Source organism: Python bivittatus, unplaced genomic scaffold (assembly GCF_059951505.1).
Source record: "Python bivittatus isolate LINGU-HERP-01145 unplaced genomic scaffold, Pbiv_v1 ctg000580_np1212, whole genome shotgun sequence".
Classification (NCBI taxonomy): Eukaryota; Metazoa; Chordata; class Lepidosauria; order Squamata; family Pythonidae; genus Python; species Python bivittatus.
Window position 1 is genome coordinate 8,344,330 of NW_028277087.1, and position 27,842 is coordinate 8,372,171.

General features: G+C 42.8%; 1 protein-coding gene across 11 annotated transcripts in view; it reads right to left on the reverse strand.

The window, feature by feature from the left end:
• The window catches only part of NFIC (nuclear factor I C), a 135,735-nt gene that overhangs the window by 88,900 nt on the left and 18,993 nt on the right, over positions 1–27,842 (reverse strand). For 9 of the 11 annotated variants that reach the window (XM_088149512.1, XM_088149511.1, XM_088149510.1 and 6 more), the window contains exon 2: positions 1,401–1,932. In XM_088149512.1, coding sequence (XP_088005638.1) covers positions 1,401–1,932 — 532 coding nt within the window. Of the gene's footprint in view, positions 1–1,400; positions 1,933–17,815; positions 18,023–18,333; positions 18,408–27,842 lie in introns of those variants that run through there. The other 2 variants (XM_088149505.1, XM_088149509.1) reach the window with 2 other exon arrangements.

A 27,842-nucleotide genomic window follows, 5' to 3' on the forward strand; every position in this document is an offset into this window, starting at 1 on the left:
GCATGGACAGAAGGGGTGGGGCTTACACCATGATGTTCCATTCACCACCTTGCTATTTCCGACCACCAGTGCTACCTCCATCGCCCGCAGATGTGGCTGGAGGTGTCCAAGAAAGGAATGTCATTAAGGCTCAAAATGTTGGCTTGGTTCACGCAACAGGCTAAGACAATGTCTAGTCTAGCATGTTGCACTAATCCAGCCTTTATGTTCTTCTGTCAATATGTGAGGCAGAAAAGTTCTTGAGGAAAGCAAACACAAAGTCTTAATTTCTGTAGGCACTATACTGAAATGGGACCCCATCCCCTTTATTCTATACTGATTTGCCAGTTCTAAAGTAAATGCCTGTCCTTCTTTAGAACAGTTTAATGACCTCAGGGCACCTTATAAAACCTTAGATCTGAGCTATTTAGATTTTTTTTTTCAAGAAACCTTGATTTTAATTCAGTCATGGCCTTGATGACTCCCATGAAGCCAGTTTGCATACGGGCAACCGAAAGGGATTTGATCCCTGACATAAATCCAGTAGCTTTCAAATATTCTTACCTTCAGGGACCCAATCCCACAATTAATTATCCACTGCCACAGAACTACTCTCAGCACAAAGGATTCTGTGGGACCATTCACTTATGAAACCAACCAGGCATGTTTAATTTCTGTGTGTATCCAAAATACACCATAGCGCATACGCACCATTGCACTGAAGTTCCATGTTGTATATAGCTTTACCTGAAATATCCAAGAAACTACCATATGCCCCAAGTATGATGCTATAGAAAAGGGTATTCACCCAGACCATCTAAGAAAAGTCTTCTATTGAGGTGCCTTTAGAAGCCCAACAGAATAGAAAGCAAAGGGCTTTGTCTGTATTTTACACTCCGGACCTGAGAGCAAGAGACATAACTACCACTAAACATGACAGTTCTTTATGTAACAATCATGGCTTAATTACCATTGTATTCCATTAAAAGAATCCTGCTGGTTCAGACTACTGAACCCATCTGCTGCTTCTCACATTGGTCAATGTGGTACCATCTGGAGACCCCTGAAGGGGGGCACGAAAGCAACATCTTCTCTAGATATTGCTTCTTATTAATTTCTTATTCAGCAACAGACTACCTCTGAACATAGAGGCCCCATTATTAACTTTAATGGCTAATAGTAACAGGAGGATAACTAGGCTAGACCTGGCTCAAGATTCATGAAGCCAAACTTCCTGCTTCACACAAGGTCAACCACATTCTTCTGGGCCTCATACAACATTACAGAGCTGCCCTCATGTATTCATAGGGGCACTGTCCTCTGAATCAGGAAGTTCCCTTCGGTATCATAGCTAAGAACTATTGATAAGAACTCTCCCTGAAGGTGCACAATCCTAGGTTACAAACAGGTTGGAAGCCTACCTCTCTCACGAACAAAATATGCCAGGTAGAGATCAAGCTCTTTGACCGAGACACTGATGTGGTGTGGCTGGACACAGAGAACAGAGTTGGTGCACTGTGCGGCCTTGACAAGGCGTTCCCCGTCGGTGCTCTCCAGGGGGATTCCTTTGAAAAGGATCACCATGACGAGGTCGAGACGCCAGACTTTATCAGCCTGGCGGAGACAGTCGATTCGGCGCATTTTGCCCTTCTGATCAGGGTTGGAGAGGACGCAGCATGAGGGCTTCTTCCCCGTGATGGAAAGCACAAAGTCCTCCCGGTATTCGGGCCGGATGTCCTTGCGCAGCTTGGCCAGCAAGCGCGAAGCCCACTTCTGTTTCACTTCCGGCTTCTCATTGAGGAGCTCATCTTTCACAGCCCGCTCCTCATCTTTTGTCATCCGCTTCTCATGCTTCTTGAAGTACTTGCGCTTCCGGGCCTGGAGGTTGAACCAGGTGTAGGCGAAGGCCCGGACATGTGGGAGGAGAGCCTCAATGAAAGGATGGAATTCATCCTGAAGATGGAAAATTAAGAAAAAGAAATACTGGTCAGGTATAAGCTGTGCTTGGAAATATTTATCTTCTTCTATCAAGCCAACAAAAGGACATGTGTTGGGTTGCCAGGTCCCATACAAACCTGCCTGGTTTTAGGATCAGGCATCTGAGACTCTACTTTTTGTCTTGTCACCATACATGGTCAGACAACTGGGTTCAAAACACAGAGACTTTATTGTTTGGGGGGGATGAGCCAGTTCAGTAATACTGTTTGTTTTGCATGCAGAAGAAATCCATTAGGTCCCACCTATCCCCCTCCTATCAAATCATGAGTAGGGTCACTGGGCAGACAATGATTTTTTTGTACCAAGTTTGCTCAAAGAAAAGAAGATGGTCCCTCATCCTTGCAGTGATCCTGCCCATTGGAAATAACCCTCCTTAGCTGTCCATGAGGTAAGATGCTTGGGACCATGACTTCCCAGCACTGCTGCTCTGCACTGTTGTTCCACGAGTGCACAGTTGCACTAAGGAAGAGATGGTGCTCCTTGCAATCTCACTGATCAGCTGTTTGGCAGGATGTTTGGCAGGCACAGGGAAACTCCTTCCCCAGCATGGTAACATTCCCTGCCAGTCTGCCAATGGATTGCCAAGGAGAGCGGGAAGGGCATAAGGACCTGTAGGAGGCTATGGAGCCAATGACCAAGGGTTAAGTGTGGCAGCATGTAGCAGTAGCGACACTTCCAAAGGAAATTGAGAACTCTTGGTCTCTTATTTCCAACAATGCCCCAGAGTGCTTGATCTAGTGACATGTCAGAGCAGCTTCCCTCATCTGGATGTCTTTCTGACATGCTAGGACTGCAACTCCCAGAATTCTCCAGCTTCCAACCATGTTGGGGAAGAGTTCTGGGAGCTGCAGTTCCAACACACCTGAAGGGACTCTTAGGGGGTTGAAACCAGGCCTACCCTACCCACCGCTCCAAATGTTTTGACCAACAAGCAGCATTATATGAAAACAAGGGGTCATTCCTGAGAATACTGTCTCCACCTGGTCTTATTACTCATTTTACTCCAACCCTTTGAGCATTTTTTTTAGATGAATGGCTGTGTAAGTGATGAATAACAGTAACAGTAACAGCAGCTATACCAATACACTAGTAAATATTTCTGAACACTTCCCTTATCATAAAGACCACCTGATGTTCCACACTATCTTTCTGCAGCTGTTCTAACAGTAACCCTGCCTTTCATAGAATTCAGGATCTTAAACTCTGTGTTACATACAAACGCAGGAGACAAATTGCTGTATTTTCTTTTAAGGAAAGCAACCTCAAGAGGCTCCCAAATTGAGCAGATATTGCCTGTCACCCACAAGCCTGAGGAATCTATGGGTCATGGATTCCATTGGCAGGAACAAAAACATCCATGCCTGGACTCCAGGTTATCTACGAGAACAGGGAACACAATGCACCAGATTCAGGGCCACCAGCAAAATGTCAAGCTAACTAGAAGTAGGTCTAGAAGAAAGGGAACATTCCTGTAAACGTCTGCCCCGATCTCCACAAGGTTGAAACCCAGGAAGAGGTGGTACCTCCAGCTTTTGGCTTGAGCAAAGCTCCCTGGCAGCTCTCCCACATGCTTTGCTTCAACTGAAGAAACAGAGATTTCCCCAGTGACTCTTCCAACCCCAGTGTGAGAGGACAGTAAGAGTTTCCTTTCAGGAAAAGCGAAAGGAAACCAAATCAAGCTTCACGGGCTGCTTAATTTCACAACAAATCTAGTGTGGAAGGTCTGACTAAGCAGCAGCTGAAAAGACAAACAGTGACTCTATTATCCAGAAAACTGATTTCTGGGAAGAGTAACGAAGGGAAAGGAAACAATCTGGTACTGGGCACAGGGGCATTCACACACTTACAGAAAATGAGAAAGGCAGCCTCATTGGGTCAGTATGAAGGGCAAATAGGTGGAGAAGATGAAGGTGCCACATCTCTTCTCCACACACCACACTACACTCAGGAGTATCTCCCAAGGGCTCTTGGCTAAAGTCTACTGCACAAACAATCCTTGGCTGGATGGGGTGAACCATTCATGGGAGATTGGTTAGACAAGTTAAATAGGTTATAGCTACCCCTATAAAACAACACATCTCTATGCCAAAATGGCAGACAGGGAATTGTGGCTTGTTCAATGGAGCATTCAGTGAATGTGACCCACATAAAAATCAAACCTTTGATCTATCTAGACCAGGACTGTTTACCTTGACTGGCAATAACTCTCTGGAGACATTTCCCAGCTGAACCAGAAGCTATCAAGAACCAAATCTGGGACCAGCACATAAGGCAAAGCAAGGATTCAGCAAGGGCTGTGGCTCCTGTTTTCAGAGTTTATCTGGGTACAAATCTGAGTTTTGCTCAGATACAACAATATCATACGCCTAAAGTTCATTCACAAGATTAAAATTGCACACTTGGATATGCTATGTAGCTCTCTTGCACAACGCCCAGCCTTACCCTCCATATAGTGGAGGGTGAACTTTTGCAGCAGGAAGCCTGTTGCCCTAAGTTGCTCCTAGCATGATTTACAACTAGGTTTCTAAATTATGGTGGGAGCCCATGTGAGTACAACAGTTTTAGTATGACAGATATTAACCTCCAACACATGAAGTATGGTAAGATAATGTTGAAAAATTGTGCGCCATACCTCAGCACATCTCTTACATATGATTCTAACAGCAAGGAGTTAAGAGTCTAAGCAGGGTGCAAGAGCATTCTCTGTGTGAACAGATAATCAAAAAGCAATGGTATCAGAAGAAAACTGGTCAAGAAAATGTTCATACTACTGTTGCTTAAAATCTGGTTCTCCTTTTGGACCAGTGTTTCTCAACCTTGGCAACTTTAAGACATGTGGACTTCAACTCCCAGAATTCCCTAGCCAACCTTGCTGGTTGGGGAATTCTGGGAGTTGAAGTCCATATATCTTAAAGTTGCTAAGGTTGAGAAACATTGTTTTGGACTCTTGAGGACATTCCACCAACAGCCAGCATCTCCACTCCTTCCCAGTGTCAAAATGACTTGACCTCTGCATGGAGTTACTGGGAACTGCTTTCTCATGCGGCTGGAGATAGCCATCAAAGGTCAACATGGCCCTCTGCTTTCCATACTTTCAGAATGTACAGCTTTGGATGGACAATATCAATCGCACACAAACTGGCAGTGATGGAGCTAACAGGAATAAAAAAATCCATCCTGGGATACAAATGTAAGAAAAGTGGCATAATCTTGGAAACCTCTCTCTCCTCCAATTTTCCTTGTTTCAGGGTAATATTTACATGACCAGGTTTGAGAAGAATTTTTTAATAAAAAATTGCACCATCTAAATCAGTGTTTCTCAAACTTGGCAACTTTAAGATGTGTGAACTTCAACTCCCAGTGCAAATCAGAGCACCATTTTTTGCTTTTCAAAAATTAAAGGCGGGGATGGAAATATCTGAGCGACTTCCCACTTCCATTCCAAACTTTAAAACTCTAAAAAAAAAACCACTGAAAATTGGGGGCCAAAATTCTGCCACTTGAAAGCTTCCTTTTGCCTTCCAAAATTCAGGAGGCTGAGTTCTAACCACCAGCCCCTCAAATGTTTTCCATTGCTGACTTATTTCAACTTTAAAAATTAATGTAACCACACTAACCAAAATTGAATTTTGCAAAACGGCTAGATTACAGAAATTAAATGAAATATGAATTTTTCATTTCTAGTAATCTCCGGTTAGGTCTTTAAAAAGGCAGAAGACAGCTGATAGACTCATCTCATCTCCTGTAACAGATAGACACAGCTCTGAGTCCCAAGTTGTATGTTCTACACAAATGTAGGCAATGATTGTTGAGTAATTCAAAAAAGCCATTTTATGAGAGGGCAAACGTGAAAGAAGAAAACATCTAACCCAGTGTTTCTCAAACTTGGCAACTTTAAAATATATGGACTTCAACTCCCAGAATTCCCCAGCCAGCATGGGGGAATTCTGGGAGTTGAAGTCCACACATCTTAAAATTGCTGAGGTTGAGAAACGCCGGCTTATAGTATGGGAGACTAATATTCACCTATTGTCTCCATAACAGATAGTGTGCCAATTCGAGCCAAGGTGAAAAAGCTTTTATGACTAACATGTAGGATGTTATAAAAATATCTAGGGATTGTCCCTGGGGAACCTGCAATTACACCATCATGAGAGTGAGAAATGTTGGCTGGGGAATTCTGGGAGTTGAAGTCCACACATTTTAAACTTGCCAAGTTCGAGAAACACTGATTAACCGAATCCCATTTAAAATGTTCATTTTTTAGTAGCTTCTCCTCACTCCCCATTTGAGGCTTTAAAAGTGGAATAACATCATATTTTAAATCCCTGTTGGTTTGTGCAAGAGGCTAATTTGGAGGAATTTGTTGTTCCCCACAAGAAATGGGGAAAAACTTAAATGCCCCACTAAGGTGAGGTGTAATGTATTTCTATTTATATTGCAGTTATGTAGCTTTGTATTCATACAAATTAACATGAGGAAAAAAATGCTAGTCTGTATTTCCTTCTATTCTCCTTGCTGATGATCCATTTTCCTTCACTATTATCTTCACTCCCTGTCTGTCTCTTGGCATTATATTAAATGGGCACTCAGTCTGAACCATGCCGGGCATGACACAGCTTCCAGTTCATTTGTCCATTACCTCCCTTCCTTTTTCTTGTTTACATCCAGCCCAACAAGTTTACCAGCAGACTTACAATAACCCCCCCTCTTCTGCAGTTACTAAATGTGCATCAGTAAACGTAACAAGAACTCTTGACATCATCTTATAAGCGGATGCATTCAAGTTCTTTTTGTATGCTGATTGCCAAGGGGGTCCTGCACGCAGGTGAGCAACCTACAGAAATAATGAAGGATTTCACAGCATCTCAAAGCCCAACATTTATTATGGCATCAGCTTTCCCAAACTACTGTCAATCCATTAGCCAAGATGTCACGAGACCGTTTGTTATTTTTGCTGTAACAAACTCAGTTACCTCTCGGCAAATGCTACCCAAAATAATCTTGATACCTTCGTACCAATGATTGCATCAATATGTTTTTCCCATTGAATGTTTCATCAATGCCCATTATTTATTTACTTTCTATATAGCTTTATACAGCTGCCCGAAAGCAATTTCTGGGCAGTTCACAATACAAAATGAAAGGATGCAATTAAAAACATGATTTTCAAGATGTACACATTGCATACTCAGAACAAGAGCCTGCATGAAAGAATTGATAGAAGTATCACACCTGGACGGGAAAAGATTTGGCTGTGTTCACACATTCTGCTGAGCCAAACAGAGGTTTGGTTGATTTTGGCTTAGTACGTGGTATATGTGGTGCAGAAGATGGAGCTTTAATTCTCCACATTTCCAGAGAACCAATGGATGGAAATCACTGGGAAGCAGGTAGCATCTAGCTGTCTTTGGCTATCACAAAAAGCTAAGCAGGGTCAGACCAGTTAATATTTGGATGGGTGTTAATGCCAGTGATACAGTTGAGGCTAGAATTTTTTTAAAAAATGAAGGAAGCATGAATAACTACTTCCACATTATTGTCAACAAAACTGCATGGAGGTGTCCATAAATTACCCGATGCATCATCAAAGGAGGCTTTACCTTTCACTTTGAGCTAGTTAGCTGTTTTTTAGGATATTTTTGTTGCAGATTGATTTGGGGCAAAAAGTTCAGAGATAAGTCATAAACATAAATAACAAAAAAGTAAATTCCGTAAATAGGAAACATGGTAGTTAACCATGGAACAAAGGAGGGTCTCAAACAATGTTTCTCAACCTTGGCAACTTTAAGACATGTGAACTTCAACTCCCAGAATTCTGGGAGTTGAAGTTCACATGTGTTAGTTGTTAAAGTTGAGAAACCCTGGTCTTAAATGTACCAGTTTGGATGGTTCCATATGAACTAGGTCTATTTAGCAAACAGAGAAGAAATTTGGAACCATGCTAATGAAGATCACCTCCCTCTTTTATCACCATTCAGTCTTTTTCTCTTCTTGAGGTTACACTGGATCAATCAATCTACCCCATCTATTCAGCACAAATGCCCAGTTTGGGCATGTTTGTTGCTGCTAAAATAGATGTCATTTTATGCGAAACATAGGATATATTTGAATTTAAAATAATGATAATATTTCAGATATGCAGCTGAGAAGCAATCTCATAAAAATATGGATTCTGAATGGCTAGGGTGGGGAGAGAAACTTAATCCAGAAATTCAAGTGAGCTGTAGTTCACAAAGGCATACCCCTTTTAATGAAATTTGTTCATTTGAAAAGGTGCTTCCTGACTCCCGATTTTTCAGCTACTCCAGACTAACATCCTCCTACAAGATCTATAACAAGAAGCATCAATTAATTTTGAAATCATCCAAAAGATCTTATTGCTCTGTGTCATTGGGCACAGACTCCTTCCTTTTCATTTCTAGGCAGCCTTTTCCCATTTTCATCCAGGCCATTAAGATCCCTGGTCTGTGCTTGAAAGGGACAGGAAGAGGAAAAGGAGAGTCCCCAGGTACAAAAAGTTGCAAATCCCAAAGCAAGGTCAGGAGAGGACACCACTCCTCAAGAAGCATGTAAAGTAAGTAGAGGTCAAGCCAGGTGAGGTCTCTGCTGGGAGTAATTCATTAGCCCCGGTGTACATCTGTGTTTGGTCTCGGATAATCCCCGATTGGATTTCAACCTTCCATGACTGTACACACCCACCCTGGCTTTGTGAAGCAGCTCTCCCCCCCCCCCCGCCTTAAGCTTTTCCCAGCTTCAGCTTGATAAATGTCCTTGCTTTCTGTGATCCTGGCAAAGTGATAATACACCACTGTAAAAAAAGGAAAAAAATGTACAAAAGTCTAGATAATCTAGAAATAGGAGCAAAATTTAGGCTGCCAAAAAATCCCAGTTGGCATTTGTCAAAAAACCCAAGTACTAGCCCTTAAGAGGGCAGCATCCATGGTGAGGCAATAATATGGTAAAGTATTATTAATATTCATATGGATCTTTCAAGTACTTATTAGCTGATACAAGGCCCCACCACATGTGAGAATAAATCAGTCTCATTTTCTTCATATTACTAGTATGGAGATGGAGATTGAAGGAGGAGAGCTTTGCTGGCTGGGGAATTCTGGGAGTTGAAGTCCACGCATCTTCAAGTGGCCAAGGTTGAGAAACACTGGTCTAAAGCCATCTTATAAGTTCATGGTACAGGTGAGTTTGTAGCTAGGGTATTCCCGATTCATCATTAGCAACGATCTCTTCCAGTAAAAATGGCAGCCTACATAGGGAACAACTGTTGATATCTCCAATAAAAAATAAGGTAGGAATGCTGACATGTGCCACAGTACTGCATAAGGACAAGATTTGGGAGCAGATGCTCAGCAGAGTCACTTAATAAAATCTCTAGGAAAGTTCCACATGCAGCAGAGCTGCCTGGCTTGCTATGTTTCAGCAGAATGAAAATAAAGCAGATTGCAATTTAAAGCCCTCTTGCCTGGCCTGAACCCTGGGCTTGCAACAGCCAGAATTCCCAGTTCACATGAACAAAGATTTATTGGCTGCGAATGCTGGGAATTGTAGCCCCAGTGCATCTGGAAAGTTCATGGCTCGGAAAAGCTGATTTAAAGAGTTTGGGGGAGGGAATGTGGGAGATGGAAGACCATTAAGTCCAGAATCTAAAACCATCCAAGCATACCTGTGATTGACATCAGTCTCCAGGCACTTTGCTTCACTCCTTGTATTCTCTTATAATTTGCAAACAGAGGCTAAATGATTACCCTTTGCAGAATTATGCAGAAAAAGCATTTAGTCTGGCAATCAAGTTTTAAAATACACTGTTGTTACTAAGTTGTTTTAAATCAGTTTTTAAATGACTACTATTTCATGCCTACGTTTCATTTATTGCTTTGAGTTGGGGGGAAAGGAAAATATGAATGTTATGTAAGTAGAACAAAAACATGAAAATGCATATTATTATTGTCTCGATGCAATTGCATCAGAGTGGGAGAAAAACTGTACTTAAGAAGCAGAGATCGGTGAAGTTGTTGGTGCTGATGCTAAGAACTAGAATGGTGACTTGAAATTTGAAAATGTCGAAGACTTAATAACTGGTTCACACAGAGCTTTTTATATCTGACAGGCAGGTTTCATTCCACACACAGGAAATTGATACTGATTCAGTGGCAGTAGACTTAACACCCCTTGAAGGCAGGTTCCTTTCAATCCAAAAACGAATATTCTACTCCAGTGTTTCTCAACCTTGACAACTTGAAGATGTGTGGCCTCCAACTCCTAGAATTCCCCAGCCAGTGGCTGGGGAATTCTGGGAGTTGAAGGCCACACATTTTCAAGTTGTCAAGGTTGAGAAACACCACTCTACTCAGCTGGTATCCGTAAACTCTTAGGAAGGAGATAGGAGATCTGTAGAATCCTAGGAAGTAGACCATATCTACTGCTCTACAAAACTGGCCCAGTTTTAAAGCCATCACCCACAGGTAGAGAGAGGAGAAAAATTGACTTAGCATTCATCCTTGGAAATGCAAATTCTGACCATTGGCTCTGGAAGCAGAGATTCCACCATTAATTTGGAAAGAGTGCAAGATAAGACTCAAACCCCAAGACTGTTTTCCAGAAATAAAAGAGGTGAGTGCAATCCAAGTTGGTAAAGAAGATAATTCACAGCAGCTGGCTGGTGGTGGTTGATCAAAGAGAACCGAAAGCTGAGTAAGGCAGGAGCCATGGAAATGTGAAGTAGCTCCAAAAATATCTGTGGGATAGTAGAAGAACACGCCCTATTTCAGGATTTTTAACAGCTGGGTCATCAATCCCAACCACAGCCCTGCTCTAAAGGTTTTTTGGATTGAACAGATTTTCCCCGTTCCTTTCCATTATTGTTTGACTTTTTATTTGCTGCTGGCTTCTATTCCATCTTAATTCTTTCTCACAAGAAGAGTTTCTACACAGAACTCCTGACATGCAAAGTCCTACAACTTTCAGTTAATTACTTCCCTCTCTAATGAAATCACCAAGTTATACTTCTATACACATTGCTTTTTTGTAGTGGTTCCTTGATGCAATTGGAAGCACAGCCAATATCCTTTTTGCACTGCAGTTTGCTAATCTGCAAATGGAGCCCTAAACACAGGTAAAAATGCCATATAAAAATGATTATTTATCTGATCAATCACACACGATTAATATCAAGACTACTTTTGTGTAGTGTTTCATCAATCCTAGAATTGCAACATTAATTAGGAAGGGAAAATAACAAAGGAACTGAAAGCAGAGGCAAAATATACATGTGCAACTATGTTTTTCAGCCTTGGCTACTTTAAGATGTGTGGACTTCAACTCCCAGAATTCCCCAGCCAGCATGCTGGCTGAAGAATTCTGGGAGTTGAAGTCCACACATCTTAAGGTTGCCAAGGTTGAAAAACACTGATGTACACAATACTGCACAAAATGCAGAAATAAACCTGGAATGAAGAAAAAAAAAAAAAAAAAAACAGGCGGGGATTCCTAATGCTTCAGTTCCACTTCAGAAATAAACCAAAATCAGTCAAAACTCAAAAGTCTAGGGAGAAATTTGGGGGAGTGAATTCTGAAGGCATTCTCACAATCCAGATTATTTTTCCCAGAGAGGGAATACAGTATCATCAGCAAAGATCTGCACTCAAATTGCAAGAAAAAAAAAAGATTTGGAATAAATATAAGGAAAGCTGATGAACAGTGAAACAGATGCCCTTAAAAAAGTGGTTGACTCTCCTTTGTCAGGAGTTGTAAGCAGAGGCTGCAAAAGATGCTATATTAAGCAGGCTGGTAGGGTAGGGCCAGATGATCACTTTGGAGATCTCTCTTTATCTCACGATTCTGTCACTTTCCCCAACTCTAGAATTCTCTGTGACTTTCAACCTGCTCCCAGGGCAAACAATTTCTGAAAAATGTAGCCAAGAAAACTGCAGGGACTTATCCCGGCAGCCGCTGGCAATGTGTGTGTGGCAGTGTGTGTGTGTGTGCCTTTGAGTTAGTCTTGATTCCCAGCGGCTGCCAGGATAAGTCCCTGCAGTTTTCTTGGCTCCATTTTTCAGAAATTGTTTGCCCTGGCCTCCTCCTTCCTAGAGCTGAGAGAGAGGGACTGGCCTGAAGTCACCCAACTGGCTTCATGCCAAGGCAGAACTAGAACTCACAGTCTCCTGGTTTCTAGCCTGCTGCCTTTAACCACTACACCAAACTGCCTCTGTTCCTATCAATTGTTATACCCTAAAAAAGCAAAACCAGAATAAATATGGTTGTGTGAAGTATCTTTTTCTCCAACAGCGTATAACTGAGAATGGTCGACACAGTTCGCCCCTTAAAGGTTCTTTTGTCCCTAAATATCTATTCAAGCCATTCATTTTTCGATAATTGTATTTGAGCACAATTGGTTTCCTTTGTAATGCAACCTATACCTATGTATTTTATTTTATGCATTTAAGTACATTTTTCTGAAGAGACATCTGTAAGTCACCAGATTCTCAAAGGTCAGGATCCTCTGTTCTACCATAACAATATGTGCAGGCACATTGATGCAAAGGTACTGTCCACCCACATGCGAAAGCAATCCTGTGGCGACTGTATGCAAGATTCTTGTTGTGCAATTTTACTGATGTGCATGCGTGTGCCAGCAAAACCCTACACAAAGTGAATCTTGATGCAATTACTCATTTGATTATGTCACAACTGCCAAAATGCAGTTGCAGCAAGAGAAGTAGCACAACACACAAAAGGCATGCGTGAGGCTTCAGGAAGACCCTCCTGAAACAGAGGAATCTTATTTGAAAATCAAAGAAGAATTCTGCTTTTTATCGTTACCACAAAATATGTTATCTATGAGCGCTGGTACAGAAGTAAGGTAGAGGAACAGGAAAAAAAACCTGCAAATAATTTTTGCAAGAGGATAATAGCTGTACATGCACCAATTTGCAAATTAATCTGACAATTTTTCCCAGTTTACCAGAGAATTCAACAGGCGTAGATGTCAGGACTGTGAAGGATAAATCAGTCTTCAGTTTTGCTCCTCTCCTTCTTTTTTAAAGCTGTAATGCATCTGTCCCATTTTCACATCCATTTGCAATTTTTTTCCAAAAAAGATACGCAGAGAAGTCTGGATATATTTGCTTGCATATCTCAGAACAGATGTAATTTTGTGCAAACCGTTCCGAATATTCATTTTTTAAAAATAAAAAGCCATTCTACCATGAAGCGTTGGATCTGCGTGCTTTTTCTTGCACTGAAAACAGCCCTAAAAAAATGGAACAGTGAACGTTTCAATCCGATTCATGTCCAAGTTCCGAAGGGCAACATGGTAGTTAAGCTTTCATTAAATGTTGCTGTTCTGCATTATCACAGGGGAATGCCCTGACCTCCGGCACCAGCTTTTGTTAATTAGGTCTCGCCACCTGCATTTATTTTTTGAAAGGGGAGAGGAGAGCACAAAACAGCAGGCAGAATATTTGAACCAATATAAACCATTTATTTCCATACATCATCCTCGGCCTTATTTACCAATAGCCTAGCCATTACTTAGAACTTTTACATGGTGGCACCGAGCTGAGGGATTCTCCATCCCAGAAGGCCGGCTTAGCTCTTTTAGATAGCTGCTCCATGAGAGTCCCAGTATTGTCTAGTGCAGTGTTTCTCAATCTTAGCAACTTTAAGATGGGTGGACTTCAACTCCCAGAATTCCCCAGCCAGCCATGCTGGCTGGGGAATTCTGGGAGTTGAAGTCCACCCATCTTAAAGTCGCCAAGGTTGAGAAACACTGATCTAGTGGTGAGGGGTTGGACTAGAAACAGTGAGACCCAGATTCAATCCATACTCAGCCATGGAATCCCTCTGAACGATCTTTGCAACAATCACTGTTTTACAGTTTAGCCTACCACACAGGTTTCCTGTTGTTGGAATAAAACTGGAGGCAGAAATACTGTGGCTGCTGCCTTGGGCTCCAAAAGGGAAGAAAAAGTATAAATCAAAGAAGGATTAGAATAAATAATACCAAGCTTTTTAATGGATGACGTAGCTCTCTAATCTCACTGCCTCTCTTTGGTTTTTAATTAAGGAACTTTATTTAAAAGAAAAAGCTGCCATTTTTAAAGCCTGATTGATTTATTATTCCTTTGAATTACAAGTAGTCCTTGTTTAATGACCACAGTTGGGAATGGTGACTTGGTCGTTAAGGGAAGCGGTTGCTGAGTTAAACCACGAGTGTGCTTATGATCTTACTTCAGCTTTCCTTTGCTTTACCGAGCTGCAAAGGTCGTAAATGCAAGGACTGGCCACAAAGTTACTTTTTCATCACTGTCGTAACTGTGAATGGTTGCTAAATGAGGATTACCTGTAACTTGATTTTGTATGTTGCTTCAAATACTTATTAGGCAGAGAAGCTTAGTTTCCAGAAAAAAAGACAGGAATAAATTAAACTTCGGCAAGCATCTTACAGAAAGCCATCTACCTTAGTAGTGTTAGTGCCTTGTTTGAATGCAGAAGACCCCAGTTTCAAATCTTAGCCTCTATATGTAAAAGCGATCCAGTAGCATTCAAGGGGAAAGATCACACTTTCCTCCTTACTACCTGGACGGTCTGCAGGAACGGATTCTACTAAGCATGGATTCTACTAAGGAACTATGGTCAGCTTTTGGTTCAAGTTCTTATACGAACTTTTTCAATCTACCCAGTCCAAAATGTATGCAAAAAACCCAAAACCATTTGCATGCCCATCCCTGCATTTTTTTTCAGAATTTTGCAATGACGCACACAGCTCAAAAATATACACGCCAAAAAGAGAATGGATGTGGCACGAAAAGCACTAAGAATGTATCCATACAACAGTATGAAAAGCTGCTAACAAAAAATAGATAGCAGTAGGAAAAATAGATAAAAACGATGTCTCTTAGAAGACGAGTACATGGAAATGGGTATGAATTTTCATACGGCTTTCTTCTCTTTTTGCCAAATTTATTTATTTAAATTTGCCGATTGATTTGGAAACAGGCCAAACTGGATTTAGTTCTGGAAAATGAGAAACAAGTGAAACCTAAATGGGTACATTCGCCCATCTGTATTCTCGCCTACTCCGATCAATATCTCATAATCCAACAGCCTGTAATTTAACTCTACTGATGTTCAGCACAAGATAGGTCCCTATCCAAGGAAAACTAGTGGAAGAAAAAAAACGGAATGATGAGGTGGTTAGGGCAGTGTTTCTCAGCCTTAGCAACTTTAAGATGCATGGACTATGCTGGCTGGGGAATTCTGGGAGTTGAAGTCCACGCATCTTAAAGTTGCCAAGTTTGAGAAGCATTGGGTTAGGGTATCCAGCTAAGATCTAGGAGATTCAAGTCCCCTCTCAGCCCCAGACCCTCACAAGGCAACTCTGCACCAGTCACTATCTCTCAACCCAACCTACTTCACAGGGTTATTGTGGGGATCAAATTACTGGAGGAAATGCTATGTAATACTGCCTTGAGCTCCTGGAAGAAAGGCAGAATCTTAAATCTCAGGAGTCAATGAATCAGTAAAGGGCCTTCCCATCTAAAATGCAAACATAGCGGAGGTAATAGGAAAAGGGGGGATTGGAAACCAGGCAAATGAGACAAATTCACTTCAGTCACATCTTTTCAGACTGTTTTCTTTCTACGCAAGAAGTTGTGTGCCAAGCTCTTTCATTTGACCTGCAGCTAGGACTACTGTATCTAGGCTGCAAAAATCTAGAAAACAGATTGTTACTGCTGCGCAGGATTTCTGCAGTTATGGCTGTCCTACCTGTCATTCTCCCCTCCATCCCCGTGTCCAAACCAGGTCTCTTGGGGGGCTTAAACTATCCTGAGAAGAAGTGGTCCAGCCACTTTAGGTACATGCTTTGGTGGGGATCAGCCAAGGAACTGCAAGCCAGAACAGGGCTGAAATCGGATCAGCCACTCCAAACACTTTTCCTCCCACCCAAGATTAGCCCTGGCACAGATGACAGCTTGGAGTTAATCTGTTTGAGGGCTCCAGGCCAAACAAAGTTTCCAGGGTGGGGAGGGGAGGGGGAAAACAGAACAGCAGCATGAGATTGCGAAGAGACCATCCTTCAGAATAAGAAAAATAAAAAGTCCAGTCAGAACAGCTGGGGGGGGGGAGGGAAACGACCCTATTTATTTATTTAAATTTAGCATCTTAACAATGGCTTGGACAATCTTCAGGGACGCTCCCTCAGAATCTATAGTTCTGAATTACTTGTTTTAATTTCCAAAATGGAACTAACACATTCAAAATCCTTCCCTGCTTGTTGTTTCAGCCAGGGTGCTGAACAGCTCAGCTTTATTACAAAGTTTAGTTCTTTATTTCGGTCCCTCCCCCTTCATCTGCACAGGTGGTCCTCATTTAGCGACTGCCTCATTTAGCAACTGTTCAAAGTTACAACAGTAATGGAAAAGTAACTTTGCGATCAATCCTCGCATTTATGACCTCTGCAGGACTGTACAGCGAAGGAAAGCTGAAGGAAGATCATAAGCACAGTCACGGTTTCACTTAGCAACTGCTTTGCTTAATGACTGAGTTGCTGGTCCCAATTGTGGTCACTAAATGAGGACTACCTATATTTTGACTAAAACACCATTTTAAAAAGGCATCTCAATGTTTAAAGGAAGAATTGCAATATTCACAACATAAGATTGCTTTAGTGTGGTGTTTATCAGAACTCATAAGCCTCTGTGCTATATGATGAAATGAATAAAACACCACACAAAATTATAGCTCCTGTGATTCCTTTAGTGAAGTTGCTACAATTGCCTTCCTGTCCTAGTCAAGCAAAGGTGTGAGTACCCAGACAGGTCAGCTCAGGTATCCTGCACTGCAGGTAGAATTCAGACCACAGCATTTTCTAGGGGAAGTAATTGGTTACTAGTCCTCAAGAAAATATAAAACAGTCTGCTATAATCCAAAGCTACCTAGTTGGTACGGTTAGTTTGACATTGGAGTGGAACTTCACACCTCCAGCAAAAAGAAGGCTTTCCCAGATGCTGCCATGGGACACCTTGCACACAAAGCAGATGCTGAAACTCTTGAGCTATGATTATCTCACATTCTTTTCTCTTAGAAGTAAAGATCTACCTTTGAACAGAGTGGCTACTACACTAGGAACAGCTTGAGATGGTTTCTGCAAAATACCCTCTCCAGTCCCTTGCAATCCAAGGACTTTCAGGGAGAGAAAGTATTTTTGCACTTGTTAACCCATGTGGTTCTTTGGAATTAGGACCTGGCCCAAGCCTAGCCCCACCCTTCCCTTTCCTTCAAGGACTTGATTGGTCACTTTTCTGCAGGCAAAGTCTGCATTGGCGGCTGCACCCGGCAAAGCGTTTGGAATCAACATCATCATGCTGGTGCTGATACCCTACGTTTCCTGGTGGTGCTCAATGGCTCCACCGTGACTGTAACAATGTGCCTCTTTAAGACAATCAAAGAATCCTCAAGTTGGAAGAGACATCAGAGGTCACTTAGTCCAACTCTCTCCTCAGCACAGGATCCACTATAGCATGCTGGCTGGGGAATTCTGGGAGTTGAAGTCCACTCATCTTCAAGCTGCTGAGGTTGAGAAAACACTGTGCATCTGTGACAGATGGCCATCCAGCCTCTAGCGAAGGAGAACTCACTGTTTCATGTGGCAGCCTGTCCCATGGGCTGGCCCTTTGTATAACTGGGAGGTTCCTCCTGACATCTAGCCTGAACTCCTCCTCCTTGTGATTTCAACCCACTGGATCTCGTCCTGACACTCAGGCAAGTACAACCAACCTCCTCCAGAATAGAAACAGCATTCCCAAAACGGTGATCTCACCTAGAGTCATGCTGAAGGTCCCTTTCTTGTCATGCTCAATCTATAGAAATCATCTGGGTTACAGCCGAAAAGGAAAGGTACTTTGCACGCGCTCAAAGGACTCTTTGTATGTGATTCAGCCCGGAATATAAGTGTAACATTTCAGTACTGGATGACAGTTTCACATATCACGGTGCTGGAAGTTTGGCAGTTCACAAGGTTTGTGGAGATGGGAGGGGATGACAGAGGAACGGATAAACATCACAAGGTCTTAAATTAGTATTTCAGATTACTAACCAGGTTCAGTCAAGCAGCAGTTACCTGCTCTTCTTACGCACAGCACACACACAAGCACATACACCCAGGGCAGGAGTGCCGAGACAAGTTCAGATTGGCACCAGTCAGCCAAGTCACAGAGGAAAACACAGGTTATCAGGAAGTGCCATTTACATGCCAAGCTGTTTACCGTTCTGCCTCAAAATCACCGCCCGGCTAGTTCCAGTAAAACTGCCATCTTTCATCCTTTGGCCCCTACTCACCCTCGGCATAGCCATCTGTCCCCCAGTTGTTCCCCTCACCCCAAAGCAGCCTCCATGCAAGGGAAAAATCCAGGCTGCCAGGAAAGTCGCAACTCATAGTTTAAAAATAAGCTGGAATCTTTTTCCATGAGGGAGTGAACAGGCAAACTCCAGAAGGGATGGGCTGGTGGGAGACCTCCAATCACCAGGCCCTCAAACCCGAAGAACTGAAAAGGTCATGCTTTCACCCAAAAGGAAGGGAGGAAGGGAGGGAGGGAGGAAGGAAGGAAGGAAGGAAGGAAGGAAGGAAGGAAGGAAGGAAGGAAGGAAGGAAGGAAGGAAGGAAGGAAGGAAGGAAGGAAGGAAGGAAGGTTGGTTGGTTGAAGGTCTTCTGAGCATACTTAGCTGACGAGTGGCTTGGAAGGGAAGGGACAGTGAAGTTGGACTGGTTGCATCTGTCCATTTTCCTTTCTTGCAAGTCAGATTCTTAAAATTTCAAAATAATCCTACCCGGCATATGATGAAATTTGCAAATCTTTGTCAATGCCTTTTAAGAAGCCACTCAGGCAATCAACCAGTAAAAATCTCACGATATACACTCATCCAATTCGATAGCTACAACTATTTGTAGCTAGGACACAGCTATGCTGAATCTGCTAACTCAAGTGTTGTTAAAAAGGAGGATGGTGTCCTAAACGAGAGAGGCAGACAGACGTGGAACAGTAACTCAACACCATCAATATGGTTGAATACACCGAGGGAGATTCAGACTTTCAGGGACCAGGCTTTCAAAACTCTCGGCCTGGATGGACAGATTTGTCACTCCTCTGTTTAAGAAGGAATGTGTAGACTGGTTGGGAAATCGAGGGGAATAACTTTCTCACCTTCCCTTCTCATTGGCAACATTTGCTGGAGTTGTTGGGAATTGTGGTTTAGCAGCATCTGGAGAGCTACAGATTTCCCATCCTGGCCATATATTTTCAAGAAGATTTGCACTGCCAACTGTATCGATCAGAGCCACTTGCACCATTTCTGATCTTTTGGAAACCTTGCATTATTCTGCCTTTTGATCTAAGCTGATATACATATGTCCCTCCTTTGACGTCTCAACACAAATCATGGCTTAATTTGTAAGCTCTGCCTGACGATTTTGCCTTGTCATCTCAGATTCTAGCTGAAACAAATTTTCCAGGGTGAGTCTTCGGTCCGTCTTAATTAAAGAGACTTAACTCTGTAAGAGGAGGCAAATTGATTCTCACTCTGGCCTAGATTGTCACTTGGACTAGAGAAGGTCTTAGTGGGACTGAAACAGAAGTTCTGAGGTTTAGATCTTCAAAACGATAAGGCCAAAATTTCTCACTCTCATGATGGTGTAATTGCAGGTTCCCCAGGGACAATCCCTAGATATTTTTATAACATCCTGCATGTTCCTCATAAAAGCTTTTTCACCTTGGCTCGAATTGGCACACTATCCATTAGGAGGCAGTAGGTGAATATTAGTCTCCCATACTATAAGCTGGCGTTTCTCAACCTCAGCAATTTTAAGATGCGTGGACTTCAACTCCCAGAATTCCCCAGCCAGCCATGGCTGGCTGGGGAATTCTGAGAGTTGAAGTCCACGTGTCTTAAAGTTGCTGACGTTGAGAAACAATGCTATAAGCACATTTGTGTGTGTTCAGATGTACAGTTAGAGTCAGTACCTCACATACTGCTAAATTGCCCTTTGTACTCCTCATAGAGTCTGGCACTCATAAACCTAATTGTCAGAAATCTTAGTTGTCTCTCTGGTCAAGAAGATGCCAACCTCCTTCTATAAATTCAAACATGGGTAACCACCAAAAGTTGTCAGGTTTGTAACAATAGCTATAGCTTGCCCAGATCAGATGGTACCTCCCTTTCATTACTAATGGTTTCAGATTCGATTTCCTTGTACTTTGAAGTTTACTTATTTGTGGTTTATTGGCCTGGGACAGCAAAATAAATAAGTAAATAAATTCTGATTCTGAAACAGACTCATTTGTCCTGCTTCCAACAAATCAGGAATTCTGGATCTGTATTCCAGCAAAGTGAAACATTTTTACTTGGGCCAAGGACTTAGCCTTCAACATGCCTATTGCCCAAGCATGTTCTTGCTTGAGATGAGGCAATGCAGGTGTGAACACATTCTAATGAACCGCCAGCCAGATAAATGAACAATGCTGTAGGATCTGGTATGTGATATGGGACCTACGGCATTATCTAGCAATTTGATTACAGGTAGCCCCCAGGTTAAGAATGCCTGGGTTACAGGCAACCCATAGTTAAGAACAGGGCCTATTGTAGCAAAATTTGAGTTAAATACACAATGGTTCAAGTTCATTACACAATACTACTTATACAGTATTATACAATAATATTGTTCTGGATTACATACACATTCGACTTAAGGACAGACCTTGGAGACTGGAACTCGTTCTTAAACTGAGGACTACCTGTACAGAAAAGTGAACCTGTGTTTAGATTCAAGTTCACCCTTTACCCCAAGCTGGAAGAAACATGCTTGTCGCATACCAAGGACAAAAACAGAGCCTCAAAAGAAAGTCAGCTGAAACGGATCAGTAGGTTTATGAGCTGGGAGATATTATTATTGGGACAGGAGTGGAGGTAGGGGGGATATAGCACAAAGGAAGCATGGGAAACTTCTGGAAAGCCATGGTGTAGTCAAAAACCACATTGCGTCAAAACACCCTCCCCACCCCTCATCCCCCAAAAGGTATCTGGATCCAGGAAGGAAGGAAGAATCAGGCCGAGAAAGGTGGGGGGAAAGTGGTGAGCTGTGGTTTAAGCAACAGCTTATTCTCTAAAGTAGTATTTCTCAATCTTGGCAACTTGAAGATGTGTGGACTTCAACTCCCAGAATTCCCCGGGCTCCTGGCTAAGGTTGAGAAACGCTGCTCTGAAGAGTGTAAGATTGGGCACAAACTACTCTTAGATTTCAAGTGAACAAAAACCCGGTTGTAATTATGAAGGAAAACCATTCTAAGCATGCCCAGAGGTGATCAGCAGTTTAGAAAACAAATAAAAACATCACACGAAACTTGGTTCCCACCAGCCATGTCCACCTGACACCCAGTTCTAGGGACAGAAACCGCACTGGTGACAGAGCTGATCATCCTTCCTCATTCTGGCACATCTTTTCAAATGTCTAGTAATGAGCCGCCTGCCTGGGGTCACCAAATTTCAACACCGAGTAACCATCTTGAAAAGCTTTATAAAAAAGGAATCTGGTTCCCCAGGATCCATGAGTGGCCAATAAACCGTTCTGTAACTTAGATTGTAGGACAGCCTTGTGATCTCTGGGCCAAACAGCCTTGGAAGAAGAGAAAGTGTCACCAAGGGACCCCATCTGCGGTCTGCAGTTACTTTCTTAAGTTTCAGTGCTGACCCCGTCCCCACCCTGTCCAGTCACCCCTGGATGGTCACAGTGCAGTGACTCCATTCTCCAAGCATCTGGGCAGGGAGGAGGCTACTGGTGCTTTGCAAAATGCTTTTGAAGGCCAGCTATCTATAGCCATGAGCTGAGCTGCAACTTGCTTTTTTCATGATTAAGGACCCAGACTTGGTAATGTGATTAAACCATCTGGGCTGGTCAAAGAAAGATCTTCTGATCCCTTTTTGCTGGCACTATTAATTTCTTCTGGCATTGCCGGCAGGGCCCCACATCTCCCCATGAGACTTCTCTGCTAAAATCATCTTGTTTCATGATGCCTACCACCCTCCATCTTAAGAATAAACTGGCTGTCCCCAAATATCCAGGTAGCCCAGCCTTGCATGGGAAGGCATGATGGAGGAGTCCACTGGTGTGGTTTGTCCCTAACATCTGGCATTCAGTGGTAAACTGCCTGTGAACGTGGAGGATTTCCTTGCGCTACGATGGCTATCAAACCCACCCATTTTTGTTCTTTCTCTGCCTTCCTATTTTTCTAATTCCTAAAAGACAAAAGCGGCATCAGGAGAGAGCCCTGGTTAAGTATTTGCCTAGAACGGTGTTTCTCAAACTTGGCAACTTTAAGATTCTCACACTTTAATCTTAAGACACATCTTAAAGTTGCCAAGTTTGAGAAACGCTGGCCTAGAAGCATCTCTTCTAACCTAGTATTCTTTCCTAAGAGCTGCTGGAGGTGAGGGACAGGTTTGGTAGGAAGACATACTCTGCACATGCTCAGTGGCACTAATTCCCTCAGGTGATGTGAGGATGGAAGGCTGTTTTTAATGTAAGAACGCCGTGGGAGTATGTAAAGTCCAATAAAGGTCTATGGCATTCCTTGCCTATTGAAATGGTTAACTTAAATTCCTTTAGACATATATTGCAGCCATGGATCAATGCTTGGTTTATGCTTGAAGACTGTTGTACAACTTCATTAAGATCAAGGATGTGATGGCTGGTGACCCTGATCGTGTTCCATCAAGCTCAGCGCCATGAACTCTGACTGGCTGCAGCCCAGACAAATGGGAATTCTCTTCCCAATCATTTGCTTGCCAAGATCATTTTTGATTTGGAGATGTTGGCTTGAGGGCTTTTGACACCCCAAGCAGATGCTTTACCCCTGAGCTAAGAGTGTTACTGGTGGATCTACAAGAGGCCTGTATGCTGACCTGGTTTACTGGGTCACCCAGCACACTATCCTGGATAACAACTCCTGATTCCTATGTTCACAGAACAAGAGATGTCCAAGCAAACAAGCCGTATTACAGTATAGTTTCACCTGGGGTCCTGTTTTCCTTAAAGCAATGGCTGTCTTCCCATCACACTAAACCACAAATTACCCAGGCTAGCAAATCCTGTGACCAACCACCAAGTCCACGGTTGCTTGGTTTAATAGTCATCTGAACCCAGACCATGGCCAGAATGTGGTCAAGGTGGCCTTCCATAGCCACACTTTAATTATAGCTGGGCATGGGACAGCTTACCTTAACCAATATTTAGTTAATCATCTGAACAAGGGCTACTGGTTGTCTTATGGTTAAGCAGCCACTACTCCAAGAACAAGAGGTACAGGGATGAGTAGCAACAAAATAAAGACACTTGTGCAAGAACACCTCCGCTATTCCTGCTCTATTTTCATCCCTGCCCAGGGGGATAGAGGGAAGGGTAGGAGTTTAACCTCCCCCAGCTACCTACACAATGCCTCCAGCCCAAATCAAGTTGTCATAAACTTGTAGTGTTGTCTACTAACACCCCTACCCCCTGTGATGGTCAGGTACCCACTGCAAAAGTTACTGGGACATCAAGCAGCACAGAAGGAAGAATGATACCAAGATGCACAATGGCCTGTGACACACTCTACTGTAGAAATACTTCACCCACAATTAATGCTCATCCATGTTCAATGCATTGTGTAAATAGGCTCACTGAGTCAGGCCACCGATCTATCTAGGCCAAGATTACCAACCTCAGAAGCCCTGCAGGGATGGGGTGGGATGGGAGCTGAGGTACCTGTCTCATGGGAAACTCATCCAGGATGTTGACACAGAGAAGGTGGTTTCCTGGTTATCCACCAACCAAACCTCATTTGGGGGGTAGCCTCTACAACAGGGCCCCAAGGGATAATATTATATTAAAGTCAGGCTCCTGTTTTGCCAAAGAGTCTTCTAGGAGGAAGGGGGAATCAGGACTTTGGTCGCCATACTTCACCAAGGCTATAGATCAGTGTTTCTCAACCTTGGCAACTCTAAGATGTGTGGACTTCAACTCCCAGAATTCTTTTTCATCACTGTCATAACTGCAAACAGTTGCTAAATGAGTTAGTCACTAAATGAGGATTACCTGTAATCATAGTTCAGCCTGTAACAGCACGGTGGGACTTCCCCAGAATGGCTGGCTAGGGAATTCTGGCAGTTGAGTCCACACATCTTAGAGTTGCCAAGGTTGAGAAACACTGCTATAGACCTTGGCTGCCAAAATCCGGGGAACCACAAAAGGGCAGTAATTAATTTCTTTTTTTCTTTTCTCCTCTCTAGTGGTTGACCTCATTTTTGCAGCTCAGAGCTGGTAGCCCCAGCTGAATATGCTGAAGGCCTTTGTACTTTAAACCACTGTAAGCCTATTTTAGGATTTACATAACGGCAGCTCTGTCTCAGATTTGGGGGGAAACCACTCTGTTACATTTCAACAATCCTGTTTAACCTAACACAACACTGGAGAAAAGGTACAATATCAGCGTGGGAAATTAAAATTGGAGGATATACTACAATGGCAAAATTGGCAGTCCATATCCACAACAGAAGTTTAAATTCAAACAGGAATGGCTCCCTTATATACAATATATCACAGAGCAAGGCAGGTTTAGACATCTGGAATACGGTTTTTAGGACTCAAATAGAAGCCAACATGCTGGTGGGGGAATTCTGGGAGTTGAAGTCCACCCATCTTATAGTTGACAAGGTTGAGAAACACTAGACCACGGCTGTTTGGTTGAGGACAGAAATGGAAAGGGAGGGGAAGATGTATCACTAAAAAGTAGCTTACTTTTTCTTTTTTTCACTAGGTTTTTTTAAATTCAAATGTAGCAGTCTGTTTTGGTATCGCCCTGCTTTTTTCTTTTTTACTTTCTCTGCATTTTGCTATTTGCTTTTTTCTACTTCCTTTGTATTTCAATAGCTTAACAATAAAGATATGGGTTTAAAAAAAAGAAGATACTGTTTAGAGGGGCTCTGGGAAAAAATAGGCAGGTGCCGATTGCCTATCGACGCCAGCTCCGTTTTAGGATTTTACAGATGAACACCAGCACTGAATCGGGCCTAGAAACAAATCAGAAGCCAGTGGAATGGAGATAAGATCAGTGTAAAGCTGTCGCTGGAAAACCATCTGGCTGCTACACGTCATCTCGACTGCCGTTTCCAAGTAGTGTCATCCTTCGTGGTGCTCACTGTTGTAACCTAATCCAGGCATGGCCAAGACCTGAGTCACTGGGGCCTTATGTGTTTCTCGAAGAAGGGGGCACTAGTCCAGACCGAGCAAAGGCAAATTCCCTGCCCTCTTTACTCTTAGCAGATGGGCCTTCAAGGAAGGCTCGCTGGCAAATACAGGCCTTCCCCTGAGCTCTCCCACCATGCACATACAGATAGTCCCCAGTTAAGAACGCCTGGTTTAAGAGCGACCCATAGTTAACAACAGAGCCTATTGTAGCAAAATTTGAGTTAAATACACAGTGATTCAAGTTAATCACACAATACTACCTATACAGTATTATACAATAATACTGTTCCGGCTTACATACAAATTCAACTTAAGGACAGACCTTGGGAACGGAACTCGTTCTTAAACTGGGGACTACCTGTATACATCTCGGCAGTCTTTGAGAAAAGCAGCTTTCTTTTCCCAATCCTCAATTACAACCCATCTACAATCCAAGGTACTACAACCCTTCACTACCTTTTCCAAGTGTTGGTCTTGTTGGCTTTTGCACAAGGCTTTCATTCCTTCTTTGGTTATGTCAGCACAAGTTAACCCAGGTGAGCTCAACACAATTGTAGGAATTAGACCACATACAGCACTCAGCCAACCCAACCATATGATGGCTCAGCTTGGTGGACAGGTTCACATAAGACTTGGTGCCCTCAACAAACACATTCTATTATGGCTTAACCTGGTTCCCACAACATGCTGAAACACATTAACTTATTAACTGCTTAATTTGATTGTCTCCAAACTGACCCTGGGCAGCCACAAATGGGATGAGCCATAAGCAATCCAACCTTGTTTTAGTCTAGCCCAGTGTTTCTCAACCTTGGCAACTTTAAGATGTGTGGACTTCAACTCCCAGAATTCCCCAGCCAGGCATTTTGGGGAAGTCCCACCACTCTGTTATGGGCTGAACTATGATTACAGGTCGTCCTCATTTAGTGACTGACTCATTTAGCAACCATTCATAGTTATGACAGATGAAAAAGTAACTTTGCAACTAGTCCTCACATTTACAGTCTTCACAGGTCTGTAAAGCAAAGGAAAGCTGAAGTAAGACTGTAAGCAGAGTTGTGGTTTCACTTAGCAACCGCTTCACTTAACAACCAAGTTGCTGGTTCCAATTGTGGTCACTAAGGATGCTGATGTAGAAGAAACAATTATTACTTCTTCGTCCTTCTCCTCCTTCCTAGCATTTTCCCGCAGGTGCAAAGTCCACTTTGGATTATTACCTGCATTCTCTGAACATTAGAAATCCTGCCGTCAATACCAACAATGCCAGCTCTATGGATCAATGGACTAATTCAAAAGAGAGCAAATTCCTATGGTTTTATTTTAATCGGCCCTTTATTTTATAACCTGAAGGACCAGGTTAGGGCTAGATTGTCATGGAGAAAATCTATCTTCAGAGTTGACACTGACTTGATGGGACGTAATCAATCATTTTATATTGTGTGTTTACGAATGCTCCTATGCAAATCAATTTCACAAGTACCTGGATAGGACAGTATGACATTATGGAGGCAGCCCTGCCCAGTTGAGTATTTGCAATGAGGCAATTCTGTCTTATGACTTAAAGCAGCATGCTGGCTGGGGAATTCTGGGAGTTGAAGTCCACATATCTTAAAGTTGCCAAGGTTGAGAAACACTGGCTTAAAGATTCCTCACCCCTATTTTAGAAACATGAGGAGCAGAAACCAGCTTTATTGTTAAAGAAAGGGCCCTAGCTCAGTGGTAGAGCACCTGCTTAACTTGCAGACGACTTCAGGTTCAATCCTTAGCAGTTTGAGGGACGAGTCTCCACTTGTACCTAAGTATGCCACAAACATGTCCTGGCACCATCTCTTTCCTGCTGTGTTCCCATGACATTCCCTTCCTAATCCGTGAGAGCAAGACAGAGGGAAGCTGTCCTTAGCTGCTTTGACTTAAAACAGGGCTCCTCTCTTCCAAGGACAGCCTCAAAGTCTGAAGATTGTTTAAGGGTTGTCACCCATCCCCTCGGAGGGAAGTCAGGAAACTGGCCATGGCTGTGGACAGAGGCTGGAGAGATTGGAGGGGGATCTGCAAGGATGACAAACAACTTCAGGCTGGTGTTTTTGGTGCCAGGTCAAGAATGGTGGTGGAGCACTGCCAACTCTCACGTGAAAAGGCTGCAGGTACAGTTATGGGAAAAGGCCACCAGTAAGTGCAAGCAATCTTGAACTACACATTCCAGCTGATTGATTAGTATGGGACCAGAGGTATTCCTACATCCATTTTGCCCTCGATCCTATTGACCACGATTTTTTCAGGGTTTCTGCAAAAAGATATCTTTTCTAACAGTGCTGTTTCAACTCAACTCGACACGGAAACCCTGAATCTCCTCTACGCAAAGCAAAGACTTTTCTACTCATTTCCTCATTTAATAATTAGGGGTTTGGATTCTGCCCTCTCTAGGAAGTTCACTAAAGTGAACTTAAATACAGGGAAGTAAATATTTAGTAGATGTGTTTAGCAGGATTCCTGAATACCACTTTCTAAACTTGTGCACCAGGTTCAAGGCACCTTCTCCTGTCATGGGCAGGATCTCCAAAAGATTTTAGGGAGA